The sequence below is a fragment of the Carya illinoinensis genome, chromosome 10 (genome assembly GCF_018687715.1).
Source record: "Carya illinoinensis cultivar Pawnee chromosome 10, C.illinoinensisPawnee_v1, whole genome shotgun sequence".
In the NCBI taxonomy this organism is placed as follows: Eukaryota; Viridiplantae; Streptophyta; class Magnoliopsida; order Fagales; family Juglandaceae; genus Carya; species Carya illinoinensis.
In genome coordinates, this window is record NC_056761.1 from 22,455,428 (window position 1) to 22,480,958 (window position 25,531).

Consider the following 25,531-nt stretch of genomic DNA (forward strand, 5'->3'; position numbering starts at 1 on the left):
AGGCAAGTTAGATCCTTAATAGGATCATCATATGGAGAAGAGCCAAACCTAATTTGAATAGCTAGAATAAGGTCCTCTTACGAGTGAAATGCTCTTGCCTGACTGGCATCCTCAAACTAGGTTAGTGTAGCCTTATCCAAGTGAAAGGAAGTGATGAAGATGCGCTAATCAGGAGGAACCTAATGATACAAAAAATATTGATTAGCACAAGAGATCCATGTTGAAGGATTTCCACTAGAAAATCCAGGAAACTCCAACTTAATTCCTTTAACAAAGCCTCTGTCATAACTCTCACGATGAGGAACTTCCCCGGAGCCTTCATTCATATCAACATTTTGCTGCAAAGCTGGAGGTTCGTTATGATCACCAAAAACATTATAAGAAATCCATGAAATCTATTGGCATACATCATGAAACTTCTTGTCTTGTGCCTCTCTATCAACTTTACAGCTTTCTGTTGCTTCAACAATAATCCAATTGCATCCTCGATATGCTTTTGTTGCCAATCCTGTTGTTGCAGTAAGTGACTCATTGAATCAACTATCTGAACAAATGAACATGTTCCTTCTACCATGGCCTTTTGATACCAAGTGTAATGGACCCAAGCTTGACTAATTTGAGATACTCAATCTCCAGTAGGGTTAGAGAATAAAGAGAGAAGGTAGAATGAATTGATAGGAAGAAGATAATTGTGTTGAATGATCTGAGTTGAGGAATTTCCCTCCACTCACTATATTTATATTCTTACATCGTATTACAACGTTCCAAAAAATTCTTACAAAATGGCAATGTTCCAATTATTCACATGACAAATCATTAAGCTAAAACGACAATGTTCTTTTTATTCTCATTCCAATTACAACACGATACCATTTCCTCATTCCCTTAATAGCAATTGAACACCAACGGCTACTGCTGCTTCCCTATTCTTTTTGCGTACAACACAACACTGAAAACACCTTCCAGCACTTTGCCCCTCCAATCTAGCACCTTCTCGACCCCTCACATAACACCCTATGATGCCCCCAAACTCCCGCATGGGATGCAACGGAGACTTGGAGCATCAGGACATACAATACAAGATTACATACTCCCATTCATGATAGTTAAGATGCAATGCATCCTAATATGAAACTAGTAGTATGCAACAATTGCAGCAAAAAATAGGGTGACTTAAATGAACTAAGCATCCCAATAATATTAATAACCCTAAGTTTGAACTTAAGGATAGCATTTCCTTAATAAAAAATACTTAATTCAAGTTTCATGGTTAGATCAATTATTTCATATGCTCTAAGGTATGAAGAGTCAATGCTTATGAGCATCAAAATTACATCTAGTCTTCACCCAACGTCTGACTTCTCTTCAACCATCTGTATCCAGTAGTCCAACCTATTCGTCCTTTACTGGTTCTAACACAATTTATATCATTCTGGAGAGAATGATAGTGGATCCACAAGAGTGAGATTTACTTTAAATCTTAGTAAGTCAAACAACTAACTTGCACAAAGATAAGATATGTATGATAAATGATAAACATGAGATGTATGCTATGTAGGAAATCAGTATTTTTCTCCCATCCAGGTTCATCACTATTTTTCAAAAAAACTTTGATGTACATTATCTTTCAGAGAACATTTTTTACTTCATGCTTTCCAAAAATGTGACATTTCAAAAGAGAACACTTTATTCTTCATCATTTCAAAAACATAACATCTTTTCTTATCCTTAACATCATTATCATAATGTGTAGTAGCAACACAGGCTCTCCTTATGTATCGTGAGCACCTGTTAGTGACCGTAGCATAACTCATATTGACACTACGTATTTATCTGCAGACATCGTTCTAAATACATTGGTATCATAACATTTCATCATAATATATGCAACCACCAGTATTAGGTGCCATATATGACTTCGTTCTGGCATTCTTTAAAAAGAATCCATTCGCCCATTGATGATTCTTTGTCAACCTAGAGGTTACAACTCTATTTTTACTCACTCCAGAGTGGACAAAGGAGTTCCACTAGAATAATTCAACATCCTAGCCTTTGGGGTTGTGACAAAAAATGCATTTCATGCTATGCTTAAAAATGTATTTCATGACATATGTATGTATAGCAAGCTTTCATGTGAAAATGACATGTATATGCAATATGCTAAAAATGGTGAAAATTTCACATGTCACGTAAGCAAGTAAACAAATACTCAATGTATCATATGATGTTTCATACTCGAAATGACGTATATAAAATGAATGTCACTTATACAAGAATCATAAATAAATTATCTAGGAGTAAGTTAGATGCTAACTTACAAACTTGTCGGATGCTTAGAAAATTGATGCAATTGTAATAAGAGTTGTTCTAAGTTAGGAATTGCTAAGTAAGGAAGATTTTTATAATCAAAAGGGTTCAAGAACTGGTAATTTCAAAACTACCTCTATACTTAGCAAAATTTCACTATGGCCTAAACTTTCACTATTTGCAATTGGGCCCCAAAATTTTCTGAACTTCACAAACACCATATTTTGTATTTTCTATATCCATTTTTTACCTCAAAATTTTAAGAATCAAAGTGCAACTATACGAATGACAATCAACCTATGGCATGCATTTCACTAAGGCCTAAATGTGATTTCAATTATTCAACCTTTATGGATGCATGTCAACTCAAATGCATCAAGTGCCAATAGTAACTATAACCTTAGGGATAATTATAACTTAGGCATCAGGTCATAAAATTTCATCCCAACACTTAAACATGGTTTCAAGAACTTAATTCTCACTAAATCATCCATATGCATGATGTAAGAGTCTCCTCTTATTTTCTCTCTGAGGAAATGAGATGGTGTCCTAGTCTATTGAAGTTCACTTCAATAGTCTTTCCTTGTCTTCTTTTCTTCATATTTTCCTTATGATCTTGTCTAGGAATATGGAGATGTTGGAACAAGTTTGTGGTCATTTACATTTGACAGAGGAGGAAGAGGGTGTTATTGAGTTGGAAGAAAGTGTTATGGTGGAAAGTTTTTGTAAGGGGGAACTATGCTTGATTGGTAAGGTGTGGCTTGATCGGACTATCACGTCTACTATTATCCAATCTACTATGGCAAAAGTCTGGAGGCTGAGCAAACAGGCGGTATTTCAATAGGTTGGAGATAACATATTCATTGGTCTGGAGGTTGAGCAAATAGGTAATATTACAAGGGGTTAGAGATAACATATTCACTATCTTGTTTGCCAATCATGCGAAAAAGCAAAGGGTAGAGGAAAGAAAGCCATGATTTTTTTGACAATGCAATTTTTGTCATTAACCAATTTGATGGTTTGATTCAACCTTTCAAAATGAATTTTGATCATGCCTCATTCTGGTTACAGTTGCATAATTTACCGTTGACTAGTATAAATAAGGACGGCAGGGGTGAGAATAGCTAGTTTAATAGGGAATGTGGATGAGATCGAGGTTGATGAAAATGATTTGGGATGGGGCAAGTTTTTACATCTCAAAGTTTGTCTTGATTTGAAGAAACCTCTTTCAAGAGGCAAAACAATAACAGTCAAAGGCAAGCAATTTTGGACTCCTATTCAGTATGAGAAATTACCAAGGGTCTGCTTCACTTGTGGTCAAATTGTTGATGCTGAGCAAAAGTGCCCTCTTGAGGGTTTTAAGGATCCAAATTGCATGCAATTAGTTTCATGGTTGCATGCTATGCAACCAAGTCATAGGGTTTGGGACCACTCAAAAGATCATGTTTTCTATCCAGTCCAGGCTGCACATGGAGGAAACATGCCATGCGAGATGGTGAAGGATGGTGCTGTTGATTCAAAAGAACTGTTAATGGGGAAGACATCAAATTTGGTAACTAATACAAAGAAGAGAGTGAATCTACGTGCCAATAAGGTAACTTCCAATTCTTTTAATGTGATCATGGATGCTGGGTGATAGAACTTGATAATGGTAGAAAATTCTTTCAATACTCAATCTTGCCATAATCATCCTCTCGATCCTATTTTTGAAAGTGACTCTTCATTGCATGATAAGGGTCAATTACCAAATGAGGGTAAAGGCAAGGTGATGGGCCATGAAGTTAATGGGCCTGAGGAGAATTCACTTCTATCCCAGAAGAAATGCTTAGGTCGTAAGAAAAGAAAAAAATAGTTATCTGTGAAGAATATTATCCTTACTAGGAGTAAGCAGCAAAACTCTTTAGGCATTGTTATTGAACCTATCAAAATAGGCCAACAGAGTTTAAAGGAACAATTGCTTAGCATGAGTAATGCTAAAACTGAAACACAGGTTGGTACAAAGAGAATAAAACTGGACTGTTTAGAGGGAACCAATATGGTGGAGGATAGTGGAGTTGCTATTGATTCTTTGATATCGGTAGGAGCTGGTTGCCAGCTCTGTCGGGAGCAATAAGCTTCATTAGTTGGAACTCTTGTGAGTTTGGGAACCCACAGGGAGTTTGAGTGCTTCGAGATATGATTTGAAGAGAAGATCCCATTGTTTTATTCCTACAAGAAACAAGACTTAGTGTTAATAGAATGGAAAAGTTGAAGTTTACTTTGGGGTTTCCTAATTGCTTGGTAGTGAGTAATGAAGGTAGACGTCCCCGGGGGGGGGGGGGGGGGGGGGGGGGGGGGGGGGGGTAATTGCTTTACTCTGGAAAAGTCAATTTTCTCTTAGGATTATTCACTTTTCTAAATCTCATATCCATGCTGAGGTTAAGTTTGATGAGGACAGTGATGTTTATTGGTATCTAACTAGCGCGTATGGGCAGCCTAAAGCTTCAAAGAGGCATGAGACTTGGTCTTTCCTAAGGTCTATTAATGTCCCTTTTGGTTGTACTTGGCTTTTGTTTGGAGACTTTAATGAGATTCTGCACATGGAGGAGAAACGAGGAAGAAGATGTAGATCAGCTAAACTTATGGAGGACTTAAGGGATTTGTTATCTAATTGTCAGCTCTCAAATTTGAGCTTTAGTGGTCCTCAATTTACTTGGTGGAATGGGAGGCAGAATGGAGGTAATATTTCTGAAAGATTGGACAGGTACATTGCAAATGATGAATGGAGATCCCTTTTCCCCATGATGGCTGTTGAGCACCTACCAGTTGCCTATTATGACCATCTCATAATTAGACTGAAATATCAGGATGACTATGTGAGGCATAGGAGGGGGTCTGGTTTCAAATTTAAGGCCATGTGGATAGGATGTAAGGAGTGTAAGCAGATTATAGCCTCAACTTGGAATGGAGAGAAGGAGAGAAAACCTTGTCATTGGTTATGCAAAAAATCAAGAATTGTGGTAAGCAGCTTCAGCATTGGAATAAACACAATTTTGGTCATGTTAAGAAATAGATTGCAAGGGCTCAAGACAGAATTAATATTATGCACCAAGTGGATCCTAAATGTTTGGGGGCTCTCAATAAAGGGGTGTTTCCATCTGCTTTGAATCATACATAGGGATCACGTCTCCAAGAATTGTAGTGGAGTAGTGATTTATTCATCCAAATACCTTGCTTGTTATTTACTCTTTTAATATATAATTCGAATAGAAAGTATGAGAGGAGCAAACCCAAGGCAAATGGTCCAGTGAGCGTTGGAGGTCATCTGGCGAGCAAAGCTTGTTGCTTGTTTCTCTTCGTGTTCCATCTACTAGCCTTGGCTCTTTGTCTTGGCTATGAAGGCATCAAGTGATAACACATTTCGATCGGTGACAAGTTACTTTGCTTGCCTAGGCAATGAATCTCACCTTCTCTCATTGTGAGTTATCTAAGCAATGCAAACCAAACACAATAACATCTGATTAGTGATTTTTTAAATATTTTACAGGTAATATTGCATAAGAATATATGCCGAACATCAAGTGTTGCATACATGTTTTGGTGCCCAAAATGCACGTAGCCCGGGAAGGCATTGCCCTTGGTCTAAGCCCAAGGGGTTCCTTGCCATATGCATGAGTAGTGCAAGCCATGCACTAACCATGGTCACTCTAGTTCTCAGACTAGAATGACAAGGTGGTTGGTGGCTAGGCCCACAAAAAGAGGGGTCAAGTTGAAAAGGTATAAGTTGCTGATTTTGCCATAGGCAACGAAATTCAAGGTGGCTGAGCTTTTGCTCACCCACATTGGCTCTGTGCCTACCATATGTAATCAAACAAGCATGACCCCACCACTTCATCTTACGGTGGCGAGACGGCCTGAAACTTGTGAGCTTTGGCAACCAACTCAGGTGAGCTTGTCCGGTGGGCTAGCACTTGGGCTCGCCAATGTAGTTGAGCTTCCTCCGTTGATGCATTTTTTCATCGAGAAAGCAAATGCCAATAGTTTGGTCAAATGGTCTATACAACAGTACTTGGACGGTCATGTGATGCTTGGATGGTCATTAATGGTTTGAATCGTAAATAAAATGCAGAAAATATAAATAAATAAAGAGAGAACGAGATGTAAGTGGTTCAACATTAAGGCCTACATCCACGTCTTTTGAGGGTAAAATCCTGATTTTACAAGCTCTTATGACTCACTTTACTCTCAATTACTATGTTGGGAATGGATAAGAAGAAGAGTTGAAGATGATGCCAATATCTCTGTCCTCTAGATGTCCCCTTCCTTTGGTTGTTGCCCTCCTTTTAGCCAATTCCACTTATTTGATGTCTTGTCTGATCAACTTTTGCCCTTTTTCCCCCCATTTCTAGTTAACTCCCTGTCAACTTCCTCCACTATTAGTGAGCTGTTACGTATATGGGTTGGGCTTGCTACATTTTATCCCAATAAAATTGTTCACTGCTTTGCTTTGTTTCTATGTTAGTGACGATGAGAAACCTCACAAACCTTGACTGAAAAGAGAGATCTCTCTTAATCTAGTGTCTTAAAAAGTAATCCAAGCCATCGCGAGTCACAACTGTTAAGACTCTTTTTAACTTTTAAAATTCAACTACATCTATGAATCCATTAATTATAAAACTAGAAGATGAGCAACAAAAATAAAATAAAAACATAAAAGTTGAGAAAACCTAAAAGATATGCATTAGAAAAACTAAAAGGGTACTAATAAATAAAATACATTAGTAATTTAATTAAGTATGTTATTTTTCATTTAGTAATTTACACTTGAAACATATATTCACTAGTTCTTATTTATAATATTATAAATATGATGCAGATGAAATGACTCTATAAAAGTAATTTTTATTTAGAAAAATTTTATTTACAAGCTGGTGTGGATAACACACTTAGCAAAGTTCTTACATAATATAATTTGATTTGAATGAAAAATTTTAAAATATCTTACAAATTAAATCTTGTCATTTAAGTAATTTCATGTAAGTAATATGAATTATGTGTTCTACAAACTGTCTTATAAATAGAAGAACTCGTTCATTCAATAACACTAACGAAAAAACATTGTCAAACAGATTAAGTGATGTCATATAAGCAAATCTATGGTTTTAAAATAATAGAGAATAATAAATATAAGAGACAACCGATTTGCACTAGAATGGTATTTTAAAGATTGAAGATGATCCACTTACAATTATTTTACAACGACTTCACAAATGTCAACTTGTCTAATGAAAGATAAGTAGTAGATGCTTGGGATTGAATATTGCCAAGACAAAAGAGGAATCTGAACCACAGCCAACATAGGGACACCAAAAGCAAACCAAAAGGCGACAAAGCAGATTCTTCTAGGCAGCCTCAAGGCGGTAATTGCAGTCTAATCCCTTCTCGAGTGTGTGACAGTGTAAAAGAGGGAGCTTACGATGGATTCTGCATACCTCAGAGGGTGAGAACAAAAGGTGGGGCATCCCTTCTTGGTCCAGCAACAGAACGATAAACATAAACTTTATCAGCTTGACTCTCATTACTCCCATCAACCTTTATCACCTCTACATTCAACCTGGGCATCTCTTTTGCCAACAATCGACATCCATTCATTGTTACTTTGCAGCCTGACATCCATAGGGATCTCATGGATTCATATTTATCCAAGCCCGATAGCAGTGCTGCATTCCCAAATGGGCAGTCCCTTATTTCAAGTTTCCTCAGTTTTGGACAACCTCCCAATACACACTGCATACCCCAATCACTGCTGCCGGCAAAAGCAACCGACAGGGTTTCCAAGTTCTTGGCATATTTCCCAATGTACTCAAAAGTCAGGTCAGTCAATAAGCCTGAAACTGCAAGCCTCTGAAGCCTAGTGCAAGTTTTCACCACCGCACAGAAAGCCTTATCCATAGGCTCATTTGTCTGGTAATCTGGCTGCCATGGATTCATTATGCAAAGCCTGAAGTGAGTGAAATCAGGGCAGTTCTGCACAATGGTTTCTACAGCAGCATTAGTCATCTGGCGGCAAAAGTAGAGAACATAGCTTAGTCTCCTGCAGCCATAAGAGACAGCAATGAACCCAGATTCAGTCACTCCATGGAACGTATCCTCGTCAAATGGATCAGTAGGGAAGACACGGAGTTCCTCAAGCAGAGGACAGTTGGATCCAACAGCCTCCAAACCCTTGTCTTCGACTGTGTCCAGGACCTGTATCAGAAATTTTTTATTTATAACCTCCTAAGCTTTAATGTCATCAAACACAGTGCTTTATGTAATTAACAAGTGGCTTGTGCAAGTCCAAGCCATTAGAACTACAAAATGATTCATAATTACTTGCATTTGCCACATGCAGTGAGCTTTCTGGCATTTTGATTAAGAGGGCAGCAAAAACTATAAATTTTGAGAACGCAATCATAATACACTGAACTACAACTGAGGATAATCATGCTTCTCATCAGTCTAAATGTCAGCCATGACAGACTTTATACCAGAAAGAAAAAACACAGATCCAAAAATGCTGATTGCGCATTGCTAATTGAGAACCACAATTTTTAACATTTATTTAAAGATTGGAACAATCATGGCCGAGGTGGAACGTCAACATTACTGAGAAAGTTGCCAGGAAGATGAGATGGCATTAACATTGGTATAACCTCCATCAATAGGTTTCCAGTTTTAAAAATTCTGAACATTTCTATTCAACTTTCTCGCAGTGTCTAACAAGTTCAGGTGTCCGTTGCAATGACCAAAAATCTTGTGTCTAACAAGTTCAGGTGTCCGTTGCAGTGACCAAAAATCTTACTTCTTGTTGTCCATATCATACTCCACAGTGCAATTATTAAAGCATAAACTCAGTTGAGATCAATGGAGAACATTAGAAGCAATTTATCATGTTTTTGAAATGCATCAAGTGTGGATCATGACAATGTCAAACATACTTCTTGCAGTTTTCTATGTTTCTCCACGCTTTGCTAGTAACCTATAGAAAATCAAATGCCTAGTAAATATGGCAAATAACAGGTTCCTTACCCAGAGGCGACGAAGACATGGGCAATGAACAAGAAGTTTAGCAAGTTCACCACTTTGCAAAGCAGCGCAGCTCAAATTCAAGAAAGTCAAATTTGCACAGGTAGGGTATAGAGCTGGGAGAGACAAGGCAGTAACTTCTGACAAACCAGAGAGGGTGTTTAGATTCATGCATTTGTTGAAGGCATTTTCAAGCTCAGAGTATTGACAGGCTGGATGCTCTTGCAAAAATGAGCCAGTACCAAGCTCTGTTAATAGAGGTGCATGAATAAGCAGCCTTGGCAATTGTTCCAAGGTTATATTTCTATTGACCTTCAAAACCTTCAACGATTTGCACCTACTAACCAGTCTCTCAAGGGCTTCAAAATTAACGTCATTACTTAAATTGGCAAAGTTTAGTACTTCCAATGAGGAGAAGTTTTCAGGGAAGCAACTCAACCAACTGCCACTTTTATCGTTGAGGTCATTCTCCTGTATGTCCAGTTCGGTTAAATTCCTGTAAACAAATCAGAATATAGAACTTTATCTTTTAGAAATGGAGCAAAACATTGATTTAAACAACAAAGACATACTCCAAGGTCCAAATGTTAGATTTAACTGGAGAAAAAGATGGAGGGATTATAAACCGCTAATAAAAGTTATAGCAAAATATAGTCAATGTATAAAATAAACAGAATCCTTAGCCAATGGCGAAAAAAGGAGGTAAATATTTATCTTGACCAGAAAAGGGGATAAATATAAGACCACATAAGTGAATCTAATGGCAAGATCTCATCCTCATTCAATAATGCCCTAAGCACAGGCAACAGACAACCAATTAAATACATTAAGGTCCCGTTTGGTCTCAGCCCATCTCATCTCATTTCAACATTTAAAAATCTTTCTAACACAAACACTTTTCAATTTCAAATTTTCAACTTCTCCATTTAATTATTACAAGTTTCCCAAACTTCCAAACAAAACATAAAAAATAATTCGACCTTTTCAAATCCCAAAATAAAAAATAATATTAAAAATTTATATTCTATTTTTATTTAATTTTTTTTCTTTCTCATTTCTCGAAACCCTATAAAACATCTTAACTCAAACAATTTCACTATTATTTACAAATTATCTCACTACTATTAACAGATTTCTCATCTCATCTCATCTATGTAACTAAACAAGTCCTAAGCATATATGCCACCTGCTGATCTAATTAACTCTCAAAATCATTTAGTAGAAACAGTAAGAAGAAATTAAAAGCAACTGTAAGGCTCGTTTTGAACATCTTTAAGGTATAATTACATTTACTAGAAAGAGTTTATGGCAAGATTAGAAGCATTTCACTTACACGATAGACCTAAGTCACCATAGACAAATTTTGAAGTTTCTGTATTTCTCTTTACGAAATTGTATATTGGATAGAAAGCAATGAGAGAATAAAAATAAGTATAGCATCTACTTGACTATTTTTAGTTTTATGGACAAGGATTCTGTCCATTTCAAGTGAAATGGATAGATTCCATTTAGAACATGACTTTAAAGAGTTTCAAATTGGAAGGTCAACTCATTTAAATTGGCATCTTTCTGAAAAGGTTTACTTTTCTGAAAGAACATGACCATTCAGGCTGCACCTTTAATTAGTCGTTCTCAATTAATTGTCTTTTAAATATTAGTTGTAACTTCAACGAATTATGATCCAATAAGCCTCATCCTATCTCAATGAAAGAAAATAAATCTTAATCATAGCCAAGTGTGTAATAGTACCAGATGTGCATAGACTCTCTCATTATTTATTTTCTCGGATGTGTCACTTTAAATACTCATTTTAAATACTATAGTTTCCTAACGATTCATTAAATTCCATAATGAGTGTGGCATCTAAACTAGGCTCAAACCTGACTTGAAGAAGCCTACCCTTCCTGCCGTCTAGACCCCTCTTGTTTGTTCTCAGCGACTACTACTATGGACACACTCAAATTGGGAAGCCACCTCTAATTGTTCCCTTCTACCCTTTTTGCTTATAAAAAAACAATTTTTATGGTCTTTCCACATCGGAAAATCCTATTTAAAAAAGGAAAAATTACAGATTATCCATCAAACTACTCCATTATACATACCACCGAACAATGAAATTGTAACTACTTTTTTTTCTTTTTCTTTTTTAACGTCGGGGAACTTCTCGAAGGCAAAGCCATTTGGACCCACCCCTGCAGAGTAAACTTCAGTCCCGTGCACCGCACCCTCGAAAGTTATGAAATTGTAACTACTTATCAAAAAGAAATGAAGTGTGAAGTGTGAAATGAAACACCTAGAGTCCAAAACCCAATCATCAACCGGATTATGATCTACAAGTATAGCATCTTGTCCTTTCTCAGTCACCGCCTATGCAGCATCATTCTGATAGGCTATGAGCACTCTGTTGTCACGATCCATCACTAGGTCAATCCACTCTCACGGCCTGGACTATGCATTGGTCAATTTGGATGCACGACAGGGCTGCGGTCCATCTCTAGATAAATGTGGACCCACGACAGTGCTGTGGGTCTATCTAGGGGTGGGCAATGGGGGCTGCACCTCGCTACCCCGCCGCCGTCTGCCTCACCCTCACATAGTAGGATGGGCAACCCCGCTCTGTAGGGAGAAACTCCTGCGGGGGCAGGGGGTGGTTTGTAAATAGTAGGATGAGATGAGATGATGTGTAAATAGTAGTGAAATAGTTTGAATTAAGATATTTTATGGAATTTTGGAAAATGAGAGACAAAATATTTAATAAAAAAATTATAAAGTTAAAATATTATTGAAATATAATTTTTTTTAATATTATTTTTGTTTTGAGATTTGAAAAAGTTGAATTGTTTTTGTATTTTGTTTGGAAGTGTAAGATAATTAGATAATGATTAGATAAAAAAGTTGAAAAGTTAAAAATTTAAAATTGAAAAGTATTTGTTTGAATGATATTTGAATATTGAGACGGGATGAGCTAGGTTGAGATCATCTCAACATCCAAGCGGGACTTGATGGGGTCGTTTGCGGTACGAGCACTTTGGTTCCCAACTCCTACACATTTTTTTATCTATTTTTTAAAATACTTTTGTAAACATCTTTAAATATTTAAACAAAAAATACATAAATTTACAAGTAGCATCTTTCTTAAACATTAAAAAGAAGGAAAATGCTAGATCTCCCGCTGGGATCCCGCTGGGAGCTATCTCTCCCAATTTTTTTTTTTTTTTTTAGTGATTACGTAAAAATTATTTAATATTATTGTGAATTTTTTATATTTTTTTAAATATTTAAAAATATTAAAAAAATGATGTAAAAAAAAAAAACATAAAAATAAAAAAAAATTGACCTAACGGGAGGCCCAGCGGTGCCGTAGCACTGTCCTAAAAAGAAATTAAATTGAACGAGCGGTCAGAGTAGGAGCAAACCAATGGACTAATAACATTTTCCAAATATAAAAGTCGTAAACGGCAAAATTCATCATTTGCCAAAATCATAACAAATGATAGAATTACTCAAAATGACGCATATTCCGAGATGAAACAAATTATACTTACTTGCAGTGAGTTGCAATCGCTGCGAGCCCATCAGTACTGAAGCCATCACAGCTCAAAAGCGAAAGACCCTTGAAATTGGGACAAGAAAGAGCCAGAAACTCCAAGCTCTCATCGGTAACGGTCATCCTCTTGAGCCTCAGCTCCTCCAGAAACGGGTACTTAGCCGCAAACATCACCAGCCAAGACCGAATATCGGCGCCCCACTTCGGAGGAACCAAATTGAAGTCCGAGAACCGGGGCTTCCCCTTTAAACTGACGCTCCGGATGTTCGGGAAACGCCGGGACACGATCTCTGGCGTCACCGAGTAGCAATTCGCAATGAACACGTGGGTCCGTGAAAACCGCTCGGCGTCGTACCAGCTGTGGCAGACCAAAGAGACGGAGCTCCGGTCTTTGTGGGACTTCAACTGAACCAGAACTCGTTCCAGAACCTCGTCCGGGAACGTCGAGACCGCCACTCGTTCCAGAACCTTCTTCCTCTCAGGATCCATGGTGATTCGGAGCTCAAGATCAAATAAAAAAATTCTAACCTCCAAATAGCTAGAAAACGATGAGAACTGGAAACACCCCCCAAAAGAATTGCTAAAAACGAAGAATTTTGGGGGCGGGGGGGGGGGGGGGTTGGGGGAATTCTCTGAGAATCAAATGGTTTTGTGGAGAAAAAAAATTAAAAAATAAATTCCAAACCAAAGGAAAAATCAATAGGAATAAATCAACGTCCCTGTAGGAATGCTAAATTACAGCTGGAAAATATACATCGAATGGATTTTTCATCGAGCAACCAAAAGATGAGGAAGCTTTATTGAAAAGAAAGAATAAAAATGCAGCACATTAGAATATCCATATGGAAGATCCACGAATGAAGAGAAAGCGAGAGAGACAGAGATAACAGGAAAGAGCCAAGTGAAAGGGAAAGACTTTGAAAGAGGAAAGAAATCCGATGGATAATTTTACAGCGTTCAGGGCTGCTCACTACTGATCCCAGATTTGCTGAAGCTCACAGATAGAGAAGGTTGGTTGCGGAGCCGTAGAAATGAAAAGAAACCAGACAAGCATTTTAAGGGGAAACTATAAATGGAAAAATATAAATGAGATAAAAAGTAAGTTATGAATTGTGTAAACGTGTATATATTTTTTTTAAAAATAGTAAAATTTATTATTAAAATTTTTATATAAATTTTACATTTATTTTTTTTTTTTAAATAAAATATGTGATATTTATTCATTTAATAATTATAATTATGAATATGTGAGTACTATATAATTATTTTAAAAAATTAATAAATATAAAATTTATATAAAAATAAATTATCTTTTTAATAATAAATTTTAATTTTTAAAAAATAATTATATAATATCTACGCGCTCTAGAATTATATGTCTCACGCTCCTAACCGTATTCCAAAGATGCCATGAGACCACAACCGGGGACCCACTGTCCCACTAACGTGGCATGGTTATTGCTCCGAAACTCACGTTCAGTCATAAAGATGTCATGCCACTTCCCTTCTTATCCTTTCATTTACGTGGATCAATCTAAGGACGGTATTACCTGCCGCTCGGTATGTATGGTTAGAGTGTCTTTCACTCTCTAGTTCTTTGGTATTGTTTTTAATTTTTTTTCAATTACTTTTTAAATACATTTTTAAAAAAATATATCAATTGATTAAGAAAAATGATACTTGATCCTATAAATTTATCTATTCAAAATTACTATTTAAGTATTTTATTTTATTTTTTAAATAGTTAAAAAATTGACTATTAATGAAATAGTGTATTTTTTATTTTTAAAAAATGTTTAGAGATATTTAAAAAAATAATTAAAAAAGAAAAAGAAAAAGATATAATTGCACTAGTGGTAAGTTTGAGAGGGCAAATTCACGGAGATTAATAGCAGCACACATTCATTAATAGTCACTTCTTTAATCATTAAGATGAACGGACAAATTGAAAAGTCAAATTCAAGCTGCATGGTATTATTTTCCTAATGTAAAATATTTTAACATTTGTAAAAATTCATCATTTTATTTCAATATCATTTAAAATATATCATGTTAAAAAGAATAAAATTAAAGATGATCGTCAATATTTTTTTAAAAATATTTTAAACCGATGCATGATCTTATTACCATCAAACCATGAATTATAGAGTTTTAATAATAAATAATATCATTCTCCATCGAAAATTTTATGAATAATAATATTGATACGTTAATTCAAATTATTTCACTATTATTTACAGAATTATAAGATATTCTATGTATTCAAATCAGCCCTTTGAGGGTCACAAAATTTTGTGAAGAATAGTAAAATGATTTGAGTGAATATGTTTTATTCGATTTTGAAAATAAGAAAAAAAATTGAATAAAAATATTATAAAGTAAAAATATTTTATATAATTTTTCAATATTATTTTTATTTTAATGTTTGTAAAAATTGTATTGATTTTTATGTTTTGTTTTAAAGTTTGTAAAAGTGATAATGATATTTGTGTTTAAATATTGATTAGGTAATAATTAAATTAAAAAATTAAAAACTTTAAATTAAAAAATATTTTATGTTTGAATGATGCTTGAGAATGAGATTTTGATAATTATATTAATTCTTTACATGTCCAAACAATCGCTCAATATTCTCTCATCAAGTACCACGACGTTGTATTGTTAGAAGTTTTAAAATCTATATTATTAAATATTTACTTATTTTTCTCGAAAGGAATATATAACACTTGCATATTCTAGAATTATAAATATCATATCTCATATTTTTAAATTGTATTTAATTAAAATATTTATAGAGCCAAGGTTTTATTTGAAGAAAAATAAGTTAAATAGGAAAATTTTGACTAGAGAAAAACACCAAAAAAGAAAAAAAAATGTAAAACCAAAAAGAAAAAAATATATAAAACTAAAAACGAAAAAAATAACAAATTAAAATATTAAATATGAAACTAAAAACTCTTAGAATTTAAAAAAAAAAAAACATAAGTTCTTTTAAAGAAAAGAAAATAACAAAGAGATTATTTAAAAAATTAAATGCAAAATGCTTAGTAGTCTTTAATTTTGCCCCCTGACTTTTTAATAAAGGAATTGCTTTTTTATTATTTTTTTATTTGTGATTAAGAAAGTGATTATTAATAAATGTGTGTATTATTATTTAAATGTTTAAGAATATTTTTAAAATTAAAAGTGCACTAGGAGCACACCAACTCAGCTGTACCGTCCCTAGCATTGTCCAAATTAAATATATATAATATATTCATCATTTTATGATATGATATTAGATAATAAGTTTACAAGTAAAATATAATAAATAGTCTTCAATCATCTAATTATAAAAAGATGATGAGAATTGAAACGATGAGTAACATTATATATATATATATATATATATATATAAGAAAAAGTCGGGGGTTGTGCGGCCACCCTCGACATAAGTTGTATGATGTGGTATCTCAAATGCTTTAATAATATAATTATGATAGAGTGCGTGACCAATATGGTTATTCTTAAAATGGCAGGGTCTAAAAATTCCAATTGAAAACAAGATGATCAATTTACCATTTAAGAAAGCTACAAGTATTAATTTCAATTGAAACCTTGTAGATTTTCTATATCAAAATGTCTGCTTTTTTATAAAAATATTTTTTAACACTCCATTGAGATAAAAGAAGAATTAGAAAATTGGATTACTACATAGCCCATTGTTTTTACTTGTTTTAGAACATTAGGAGATGTTTCTATTCTTATTAAGTAGAAAACCAATCTATATTTATTTAATAAATGTAGTCCATAAGCTGCATTATTGAAGTTATTTAGGTATTATTGAAACTAACTTAAAGAAGATCCAAATCGTGGTTTCTTGTAACTTATTAAATAATACTTTTTAGTCCATGATGAAATTAGACATTGTATTTTATAAGACTATAACATATTGATCATGATGATTTAATCCCAAGAGGATCTAAACTCATATGCAACATTTGATTAGTTTGATGTATTCATGAGTGAATTTTTGTTTTTTATACAGGAAGTGGGGGGTTCAAACTTAGTACTTTCATTTGAAACCAGGCCTTATGCCAACTGGTCCAAAAGACCTTGGCCATCTCACTATATTTGGTAATCATTGTAAGGCTGATTTTCGAAATTTTCGAAATAAAATCTAAAATTTCTATTGAGATACAATATATTCAGTTTTAGCAAGAATTGATTGTTATGGATTTCAAACTTGAAGTTAGTGGTAAAAATTGAGTAATGCTACACATACGTATAATATTACACGTATTGAGTAACAATCTCATTGTATCACTTTTTTTTATTGGAATTTTGAATTTCAATTTCAAAATTTTTATCATTTTTAATAGCTTAAACATCAACACACATGACTATGTAAGTAAAATTATAAGTTTAGACGGTATTTTTCAATTGAATTAACCTATAAAAAACATATTGGCCCGGATTGAAACCTGAGTTTGGATTAAATATATTCAGATACTCGGTCTGATAAACAGTACTGTTTATTAATTTCTACAATAAAATAAATAAATTGGAGAGCAAAGATACTTTAACCGTATTTCAAAGGAAAAAATATATAAATAAAAAAAAAAAAAAAAAAAGATCTTTCTCTATGATTAGTTGAAAGATTGGTCCGATAAAAACAAGCTTTAAAACCAGAGTAGTGTAGATTATGAAATCAGACACAAACTAAGCCAAGTGAAGTGGGGCAGCACATCACGCAGTGCCCTCAGCCTCTACCCCACCCAATGTTCCACATTGTACAATGCGAATTAATTTGAAGCATCTGATCCTCAGGTACAGCTAAAGCTCTCGGGTCTCTATCATTAAAGATAACTCAATTGACAATTATTATTATAAGAGAAATACTTTTTGCAGTCGGTAGATGCAGTTAATGTGCAGTCGGTTATAAAAAAATGAATTAATACGGGACTTACATGAAAAAAAAAATTATTTTTATAACTTTTTTTTATTTATGTACGTCCCTAAATATATATTATAATTTGTTGGATATCAGATTCTCTTGTGAAATTATTGAAGTCTCTACAGTCACACGTGATCGCCTATCACTCTCTCTTCCTTTTTTTTTTGTTTTTTTAATAATTATTATAAATTAGTATAATGCACTCAATTATATTAATAGAATATATAAAAATTATATATATATTTTTTTTCTCATGATATATGAATCAGGGACTCAAGTACCCATTCGCTAGATTCAATTGCTAGTAATTATTGGAAGCCGATCTCATTCCACACGTAAGAGATTGGATATGATCTTGGAGCTAGCTAGATTGTTTGTAATTATTTGCTGTCAAACTTCAAGAAACAGTTTAGCATGTGGTTCTTATAATTACTATAATCCATGATATTAGTTAGAATATAAATTAGACAATCACATTTACATTCTTTCGTTGATTTAAGTTTGTGGAAAAAATGGTGATGTTTTATCATGATAACTTTTTAATGTCTTTCTTATCGATTTAAACTTTTGAGTCATATGATGTTTAACAATTTTAGTCACTAACTTTAGAAGTCATATAAGTTTGTATTAAAATAATTGTACGTGAAATTACCATTTATCTAAAAATCATAAAATGATGATTAGAGATTAACGTTAATTGATTGGCCAGAGAGGACATATTTTTGTTTTAGCCCCTAGTTGTGTGAATGAGATCATTCTTGTTTATGAACATTGAAGAAAAAAAGAGTGCAAAATTTAGGGTGGTAAGAGGACCAGACCAAAAAAACTTATTGGACCGAATGCTTCGGTTCAGACCAGATCGGATCAAGATTGGCCGAATGTATATATATATATATTTAAATATTATATATATATAATATCATTTTATATAATATAAATTAATTATATAATTTTTATCAAAAGGATCACCATTGACCATATATAATAAAATTATTTAATATTCATTAACCATATATAAAATATTCAAAAAATCGCTTAATTTCATTAGCTATATATATATATATACAATAAAGCAATGTTCATGAACCGACTCAAACCGAATGAATTGATGGTCTAAAAAATAATAGACCAAAATATTTAGTCCATTACTTCTCCAAACCAAACCGAACCGGACCAAAATGATTACGCCCCTAATAGAAATAAAACATGATTAACTCTACTACAAATAAACTAATCAAGGGTGTTAATAACTTTTTTGTTTTTTAACAAAATAACGAGAATGTATTCTATGATTTACTCCTTTGGAAAAAAAGTCACTCGTGTTTAGATGAGAGTAATCTTTTAGAATTTTTAAGAATATTAAGAAATTACTTACTTTGTATAGGTGTATTAACACATTATTTATAGTGAGACTCATTATAACATTAAAAAAAATACCAATAATTTTTATAGCAAAATTTATGTGAAAACATTCCACATCAGCAATATGCCAGATGTGTAAAAATTAAAACCTACAAATAAATTTTTTTTCTATAAAAGAGAATCTAGATTACTGCCAACGCTCATTTGAAAGCAACCTAGATTCCCTACTAAATAAGTCGGAATCCAAAATCCCAACTCCGTGACAGTGGGAATTCCTTTTTATTATATATATATATAGAATATATATATATAGAAGTTTTTTATTTTATCTATACATAAAATCAATTTTACTTATATATATGAAATTACGACTTATTAGGCTAAAGAATCAAAACAGAACAACTAGTTAAAGTTAAGAGTAATATTACATACAGTCACTTTTACGTATTTCCTGCGCACTCTACTGATATGATTGGCTAGATTAATTTTTTTAATACACAATCAATTATATCACTGGAGTACACAAAGAAATTTATAAAAATGATTGCATATAGAATTTTTGTAAAGTTAATGTACATAAATCTCATTTTTGTTTTTTGTTTTTTGTTTTTTTGGTACTTTACCCGGTAACTACAAATATAACTGTATAATTCAGGTTCTCACAACTGTATGGGTGAGTTCACTGTATATGTTATAGGTTACACTGGTTTTTAGTTAATAACCTTTTTAAATATATATATATATATATATATGTTCATTATATTTGTTATAGGTTGCACTTGTTTAATATTTTAAAACGAAAGTATTTATCTACCAACTAACTCTAGTAAAATGGTATGAATAATAACAACGAAATTCACATATATTCTATTGAGGAATGATATTTTCAGTTATAAGTATGTAGATGTTCTGTAATCATTTTAAAATAAATAAATAAATATAAAATTTACATAAAAAATTAATTTTTTTAATAATAAATTTTATTCTTTTTTAAAATAATTACATAATATTTATACAATTCTTGATTATATATAATATTAGGATAAGTTGATTACCCCCATGATGCATTCGGCTTCGAGTACCTATCGGTATTGATAAACTTAGGGCACTTTATATGGGCCCCGAAGGTTGACGAGACCAAACTATATGAGCAGCAGTCAAGAACAGGAAAGCAAATTTTAATGTTGCTTTTTGGGAATAAGACCTCTCCCACCTTTTGTCCCCCCAGAGCTAAGAAGACCATGTTCATGTACAATCTGAGTGTTGGGATAGTTATTCATTTTGATTCTATCCATTTCTATTTTTAATAAAATTATATAAATGAAACATTTAATTTGCTTGGTCTTTTTTTTTTTAAAATTAGAAAATTAAAAAAAATCTTTCTTTGGATAAAAGAATCAAAGCAGCATACGCCATTGCCTACAAATCATGAAAGGAAATTTCCAATCATCTTACTATGATGAGATGTCATTACCTATAAAACCAAATTAGGATCAAACCCCTTCGTTGGTATTAATGCAATAAGATCCATATATTGTATTCTCATCTAATTTTAAAAAATATTTTAATAATACAAATATTTAAAAAAAAAAAAATAGGAGAGGCGACACTAATCGACTTTCTGAGCAGGAAGTGAGAAGTGGGTCTTTTTGTGCTCTACCTGAATTGCCAACAAAAAGTTAACAACGAAATTGTAGTTGCAGGCAATCTGGACCCTGGACTATCTATTACCACGTGGCGGCTGCATCGTGAGCCGGAATTGTTATGCTCTTTTTAAGATATCGTTCCCCATCTGAAGTGATATGTGAGATTTGAAAAGCTTCTACCTTCCAATAATATTATATACAGCCTATTATATAATAATTTTTAAATTAAATTAAATTTATTATTAAAAATTTAATTTTTTATATAAATCTCATATTTATTTATTTTCTTAAAAACTTTTACGGCATATATATATTTTATAATTATAAATATCATTTTTTATCTATTAGTTAATATTGAGTCATTATTTATTTTAAAAATAATAATATTTACAGTTTTAAGATATACAAATTTTGTGTACTTATTTTGAAATAAATAAATAAATTTGAGATTCATAAAAAAAAAATATTTTTTAATAGTAAAGTTAGGATTGTAACGAGTCCAGTTTGATCCGATTTTAGATAAAATTTGAGACCGAACCGGTATAAATTAGTTTTACATTTTCAAGAATTGATTCTGCACCAGTTACCCTCTAAACTAGTTCTTTCAATTTTACTGATTCTGGTCCGGCTCGGTCCATTTTTTATTTTAATATACTATATTATATATAATATAATATATATAATATAATATAATATATTGTAGTATATAATACTATAGTGATAATATATTATAATATATATTATAATTGTATAATAGACTATAGTAATATATTATAAAATTATAATATATAATATAGTATATAATATTAGTATAACTATTAATATAATAAGTTATAGTGATATAAGATTTTTAAATTTAATATTATATTAATTAGTAATTTATCATATAATATAAAACTATTTTATAAATAATTATATATTATATATAAAAATTCTATAAATATAAAAGATTAAAATATATATATATGAACTGATCTAATCCTGTTTTAGAAAAAGAAAAATTGAAATTAGACTAATTTTAAACGATTTTGAGAAAAATAAAATTGGTGTCAGGCTGTACCAAACTCGATACCATGTACCAAACTCAATACTGGACCGAATCGATCTTGTCCAGTTTGCGAGTTTTCTTTTACATCCTTAATTAGAATTCATTTTTTTCTCGAAATGAAGTATACAAAACTTGCATACTTTAAGACTGTATTTAATATTACTTAAAAATAAAATCCACCATGTAACAATAGGAGTATTTTGTGATGCATACCTTAAGCTCTAATTTAGATACTTCCAAATGGTTAATTCACTGGTTAATTGAATAAATACCCAATTTTGTGATGCGATATATGCTTCGAATTGTGCATGGTGATAAATATTTGCTGAAAGAATGCCCTATTGTGCCGAAAATAAAAATAAAAATGACTTTGCGTGGCAAAACCACCTCGCCGCAAAATGAATGTTTGGCAAACATGTTCTGACTTTTTATGGCTATGATTATTTGTGTCGACCTGATCCACATCACTAGAAAACGAAATATAACTTATATATATTCCGCCCAAATGAGTCTTTTTTTTTTTTTTCTTGTTACACTACAAGTACTTAATTTTTAAATATAAGTTCGTACTTAATTAGACATGATTTAAATTAATATGAATATTTGGTCATGCTAACCCAAGTTATATTATAATTTCTTGGTGACTCTACAATCTAAGTAATAGGATTCTCAATTTCACTCAAATTAATGGATAACAACCATTTAAAAAAAAAAATACAGGGGTACTTTGTACAAAGTATTTCTAGCAAGGATTAGATTGATAAATAGAGAGAAAATTATTTTTCTTTGAAATAATATGCATGCAATTGTGTCTCAAGAAAGAATAGAGGTTCAAAACTGGTTGCAAAGAAGTGAAACTATGTGGAAGCAAAGATCAAAGACTTTGTGGTTAGCTAAGGGGTACAAGAACACAAGTTTCTTCCATCACAAAGCAACTCAAAGAAAGAAGAAGAATCGGATAAAAGGGGTACAAGATTTAGCTGGAAGATGGCAAACTAATGAGGCAAAAGATGTGGTTATTACTGAATATTTTAAGACATTCTTCACTGCTGCTGAGGAGTTAGGCAGTATGAATTTTATGCATGATTTAAGTGGGAGAATTACAGCTCCAATGGTGGAACAGCTTGATGCAAATTTCACAATTGCTGAGGTGAAGAAAGCGTTAAATGAGATGCATCCTACAAAGGCACCTAGACCAGATGGTATGGCTCCCTTTTTTTTTTATCAAAAATTCTAGTATGTTGTTGGAAATGATGTAACTAATGCAGTGTTGAATGCTCTTAATAGTGTTTATTTTCCAATTGAGATGAATTATACCTTTGTTACTTTGATCCCTAAAAAGAAAAAGCTTGAGCTAGTTTTTGATTATAGGCCAATTAGCCTATATAATGTCATATATAAGCTGATTTCTAAGACTTTAGCTAACAGGCTAAAGCTGATTTTACCTACTATTATTTTGCCTTCACAAACAACTTTTGTTCCAGGAAAATTAATCACGGACAATGTATTAGTGACCTATGAATTGGTGCATTTTCTTGGAAGGAAGAGAAATGGAAAGAGTGGTTTTATGTCTATGAAGTTATGAGTAAGGCTTACGATAGAATTGAGTAGATGTTCCTTCAGAAAGTAATGCTGCAGATGGGTCTCAGTCCAAAATGGATTCAGTTGGTGATGTTTTGTGTCACGACTATTTCTTTTTCAATTCTTGTGAATAGTGAGCCAAAAGGACCAGTTGTTCCAACTCGTGAATTGAGATAAGGAGATCCTATTTCTTCTTATCATTTTCTACTTTGTACTGAAGGTCTCATATTTTTGCTGGATAAGGCCAATGAACATCAACAGATTGAAGGCATTCGGGTATGCAGAGGGGCACCTAAGTTGAATCATCTTTTGTTTGCAGATGATAGTGTTCTGCTTTGTAAAGCTACTATGAAAACTTGTTTAATTTTGCAACACAAGCTTGATATCTATGAGAAAGCCTCAGGATAAAAGATAAATCGAGAGAAGACTTCTATGGTGTTCAATCATAATGTTCCCTCAGCACAAAAGGTGGAGATCATGCAGTTTTGGAATGTTACTCATTTTCAGCAATATGACAAATACTTAGGATTGCCACCTATGATTGGAAGAGATAAATATCAAGCATTTTCAACCTTGAAGCATTGAGTTTGGTCTAAATTATAAGGTTAGAAAGAGAAACTTCTATCATAAGGAGCGAAAGAAGTTTTGTTGAAAGCAGTGGTCCTTCCTATTCCTACTTACACTATGAGTTGTTTTAAAGGGAAAAACTTGACATGCAATGTCCCAAGAAAACCGTGGAGTGTCATCTAAGCATTAAATGTTTCCAAATGTTTGACTGGATACTTAGATATATCGTACATTTCAACTTGCGGAATTTTGAATTTTGGCAAGAGTGGCTCTGCCATTATCTCCGCACTGTAAAGTAGATCCGTGCTATCAATGGATGAGGATACATCTATTCTCCTATTCATATCCTCGTATTTTTCTATGAAGTTGTGTAAATCATAGTGCATCTTCCTCTTTTCTTCATCATCAAAGGTTGGTCTGCCTGCACTCTGCAACTCCTCTTCAGGTCATTCGTTATGGCTTTGTATGGTGTCTCTTCCAAAACCAGTACTTCTTCGTATTAGGACCTCTCTCTCTCTCTCTCTCTCTCACATTGAAGGTTCTCCATCTCCAAAGCATCCTCCTCAACCATTCTTCCATTTTTGCAAATTTTCCCTACATTCTACCATTTGTTCGTTTGCTTGTCAAAGCAAGTTCCTAATAACAATTGCTTGAGAACTCATTGTTGAATGCATACAAAAAGTATGTTAAATTTTCTTAAATCTCACATACGGCGGCAACTGTTTTAGATTTATTTCATATTCCTACAAATGACTTTCAACAACCTGCACCAAGAAGATAAGAGGGGTCGGTGTAGTAAGGGACACCTAAGATACCTAAGTTAGAATAGAGTGTATGGAGTATTTCAATTTTCAGATCATTCAAAAGTTACCTCTGGTGTGTGTTTTAAACTCCATTGATATAGATTGAGCGTTCAATTGGTCAAGCTTGCATTATGTCTTGAGCCTCTCCAATTATGTTTGGACCACGGATTGGGAGGACTTCAAATCCTTACAGTTACATTATTAAATCATCGTTAATGATGGCTAGACACAAATCCCCTATCAGTGCGTTTTGGCGGTTATGGTTTCTGTTGGACGGGCCTTTGATTCTAGATTCGTTGGCCTCTGCGGTGTGGGTTTGGCCCACTTTACAAGAGAGAATATTTGACCCTCCAATATTGTTCAAAAATATTTGAAATTATTTCAATTTTTATCTACAATTAACTAGCAGTGATATGTGGCTAATATATACAAAACAGAGACAAATTCATGATTGCCTCATTTTTCAGTTTATTGTTCAATTTGAGGATTTATTATATAAGGTGAATTAATAAGTACTATTTCTCATATTTATTATTCTCTAATATGACATTAAAAAATTAAAAAGATATTTATCATTTATTTTTTATTATCCAATCATTTAATGTCAAATAAAACCTCTTGGAACATAAAAGAAAGTGAAGCACTTGGGACGGCAGGTCAGACCAGGCCAAGCAGCAACACAATAGA

The 25,531-nt window shown here is 32.9% G+C and overlaps 1 protein-coding gene across 1 annotated transcript; it reads right to left on the reverse strand.

The window, feature by feature from the left end:
* Positions 1-7,487: 7,487 nt before the first annotated feature.
* LOC122279612 (protein TRANSPORT INHIBITOR RESPONSE 1-like) lies at positions 7,488-13,972 on the reverse strand. Its single transcript, XM_043090340.1, has 3 exons — positions 12,900-13,972; positions 9,358-9,850; positions 7,488-8,535 (listed from the first exon to the last, which is right to left on the reverse strand). The coding sequence occupies exons 1-3, from the start codon at positions 13,388-13,390 to the stop codon at positions 7,780-7,782; spliced, it is 1,740 nt and encodes a 579-aa protein (XP_042946274.1). The 5' UTR covers positions 13,391-13,972; the 3' UTR covers positions 7,488-7,779.
* Between the last annotated feature and the right edge of the window lie 11,559 nt (positions 13,973-25,531).

Excerpts from the sequence above, each read along its gene's own strand:
- LOC122279612 (XM_043090340.1), bottom strand. The coding sequence starts at position 13,390 with ATGGATCCTGAGAGGAAGAAGGTTCTGGAACGAGTGGCGGTCTCGACG. Across the intron at positions 9,851-12,899 it reads GCGATTGCAACTCACTGCAA|GAATTTAACCGAACTGGACA; the intron begins GTAAGTATAATT and ends ATTTGTTTACAG. Across the intron at positions 8,536-9,357 it reads CATGTCTTCGTCGCCTCTGG|GTCCTGGACACAGTCGAAGA; the intron begins GTAAGGAACCTG and ends TTTCTGATACAG.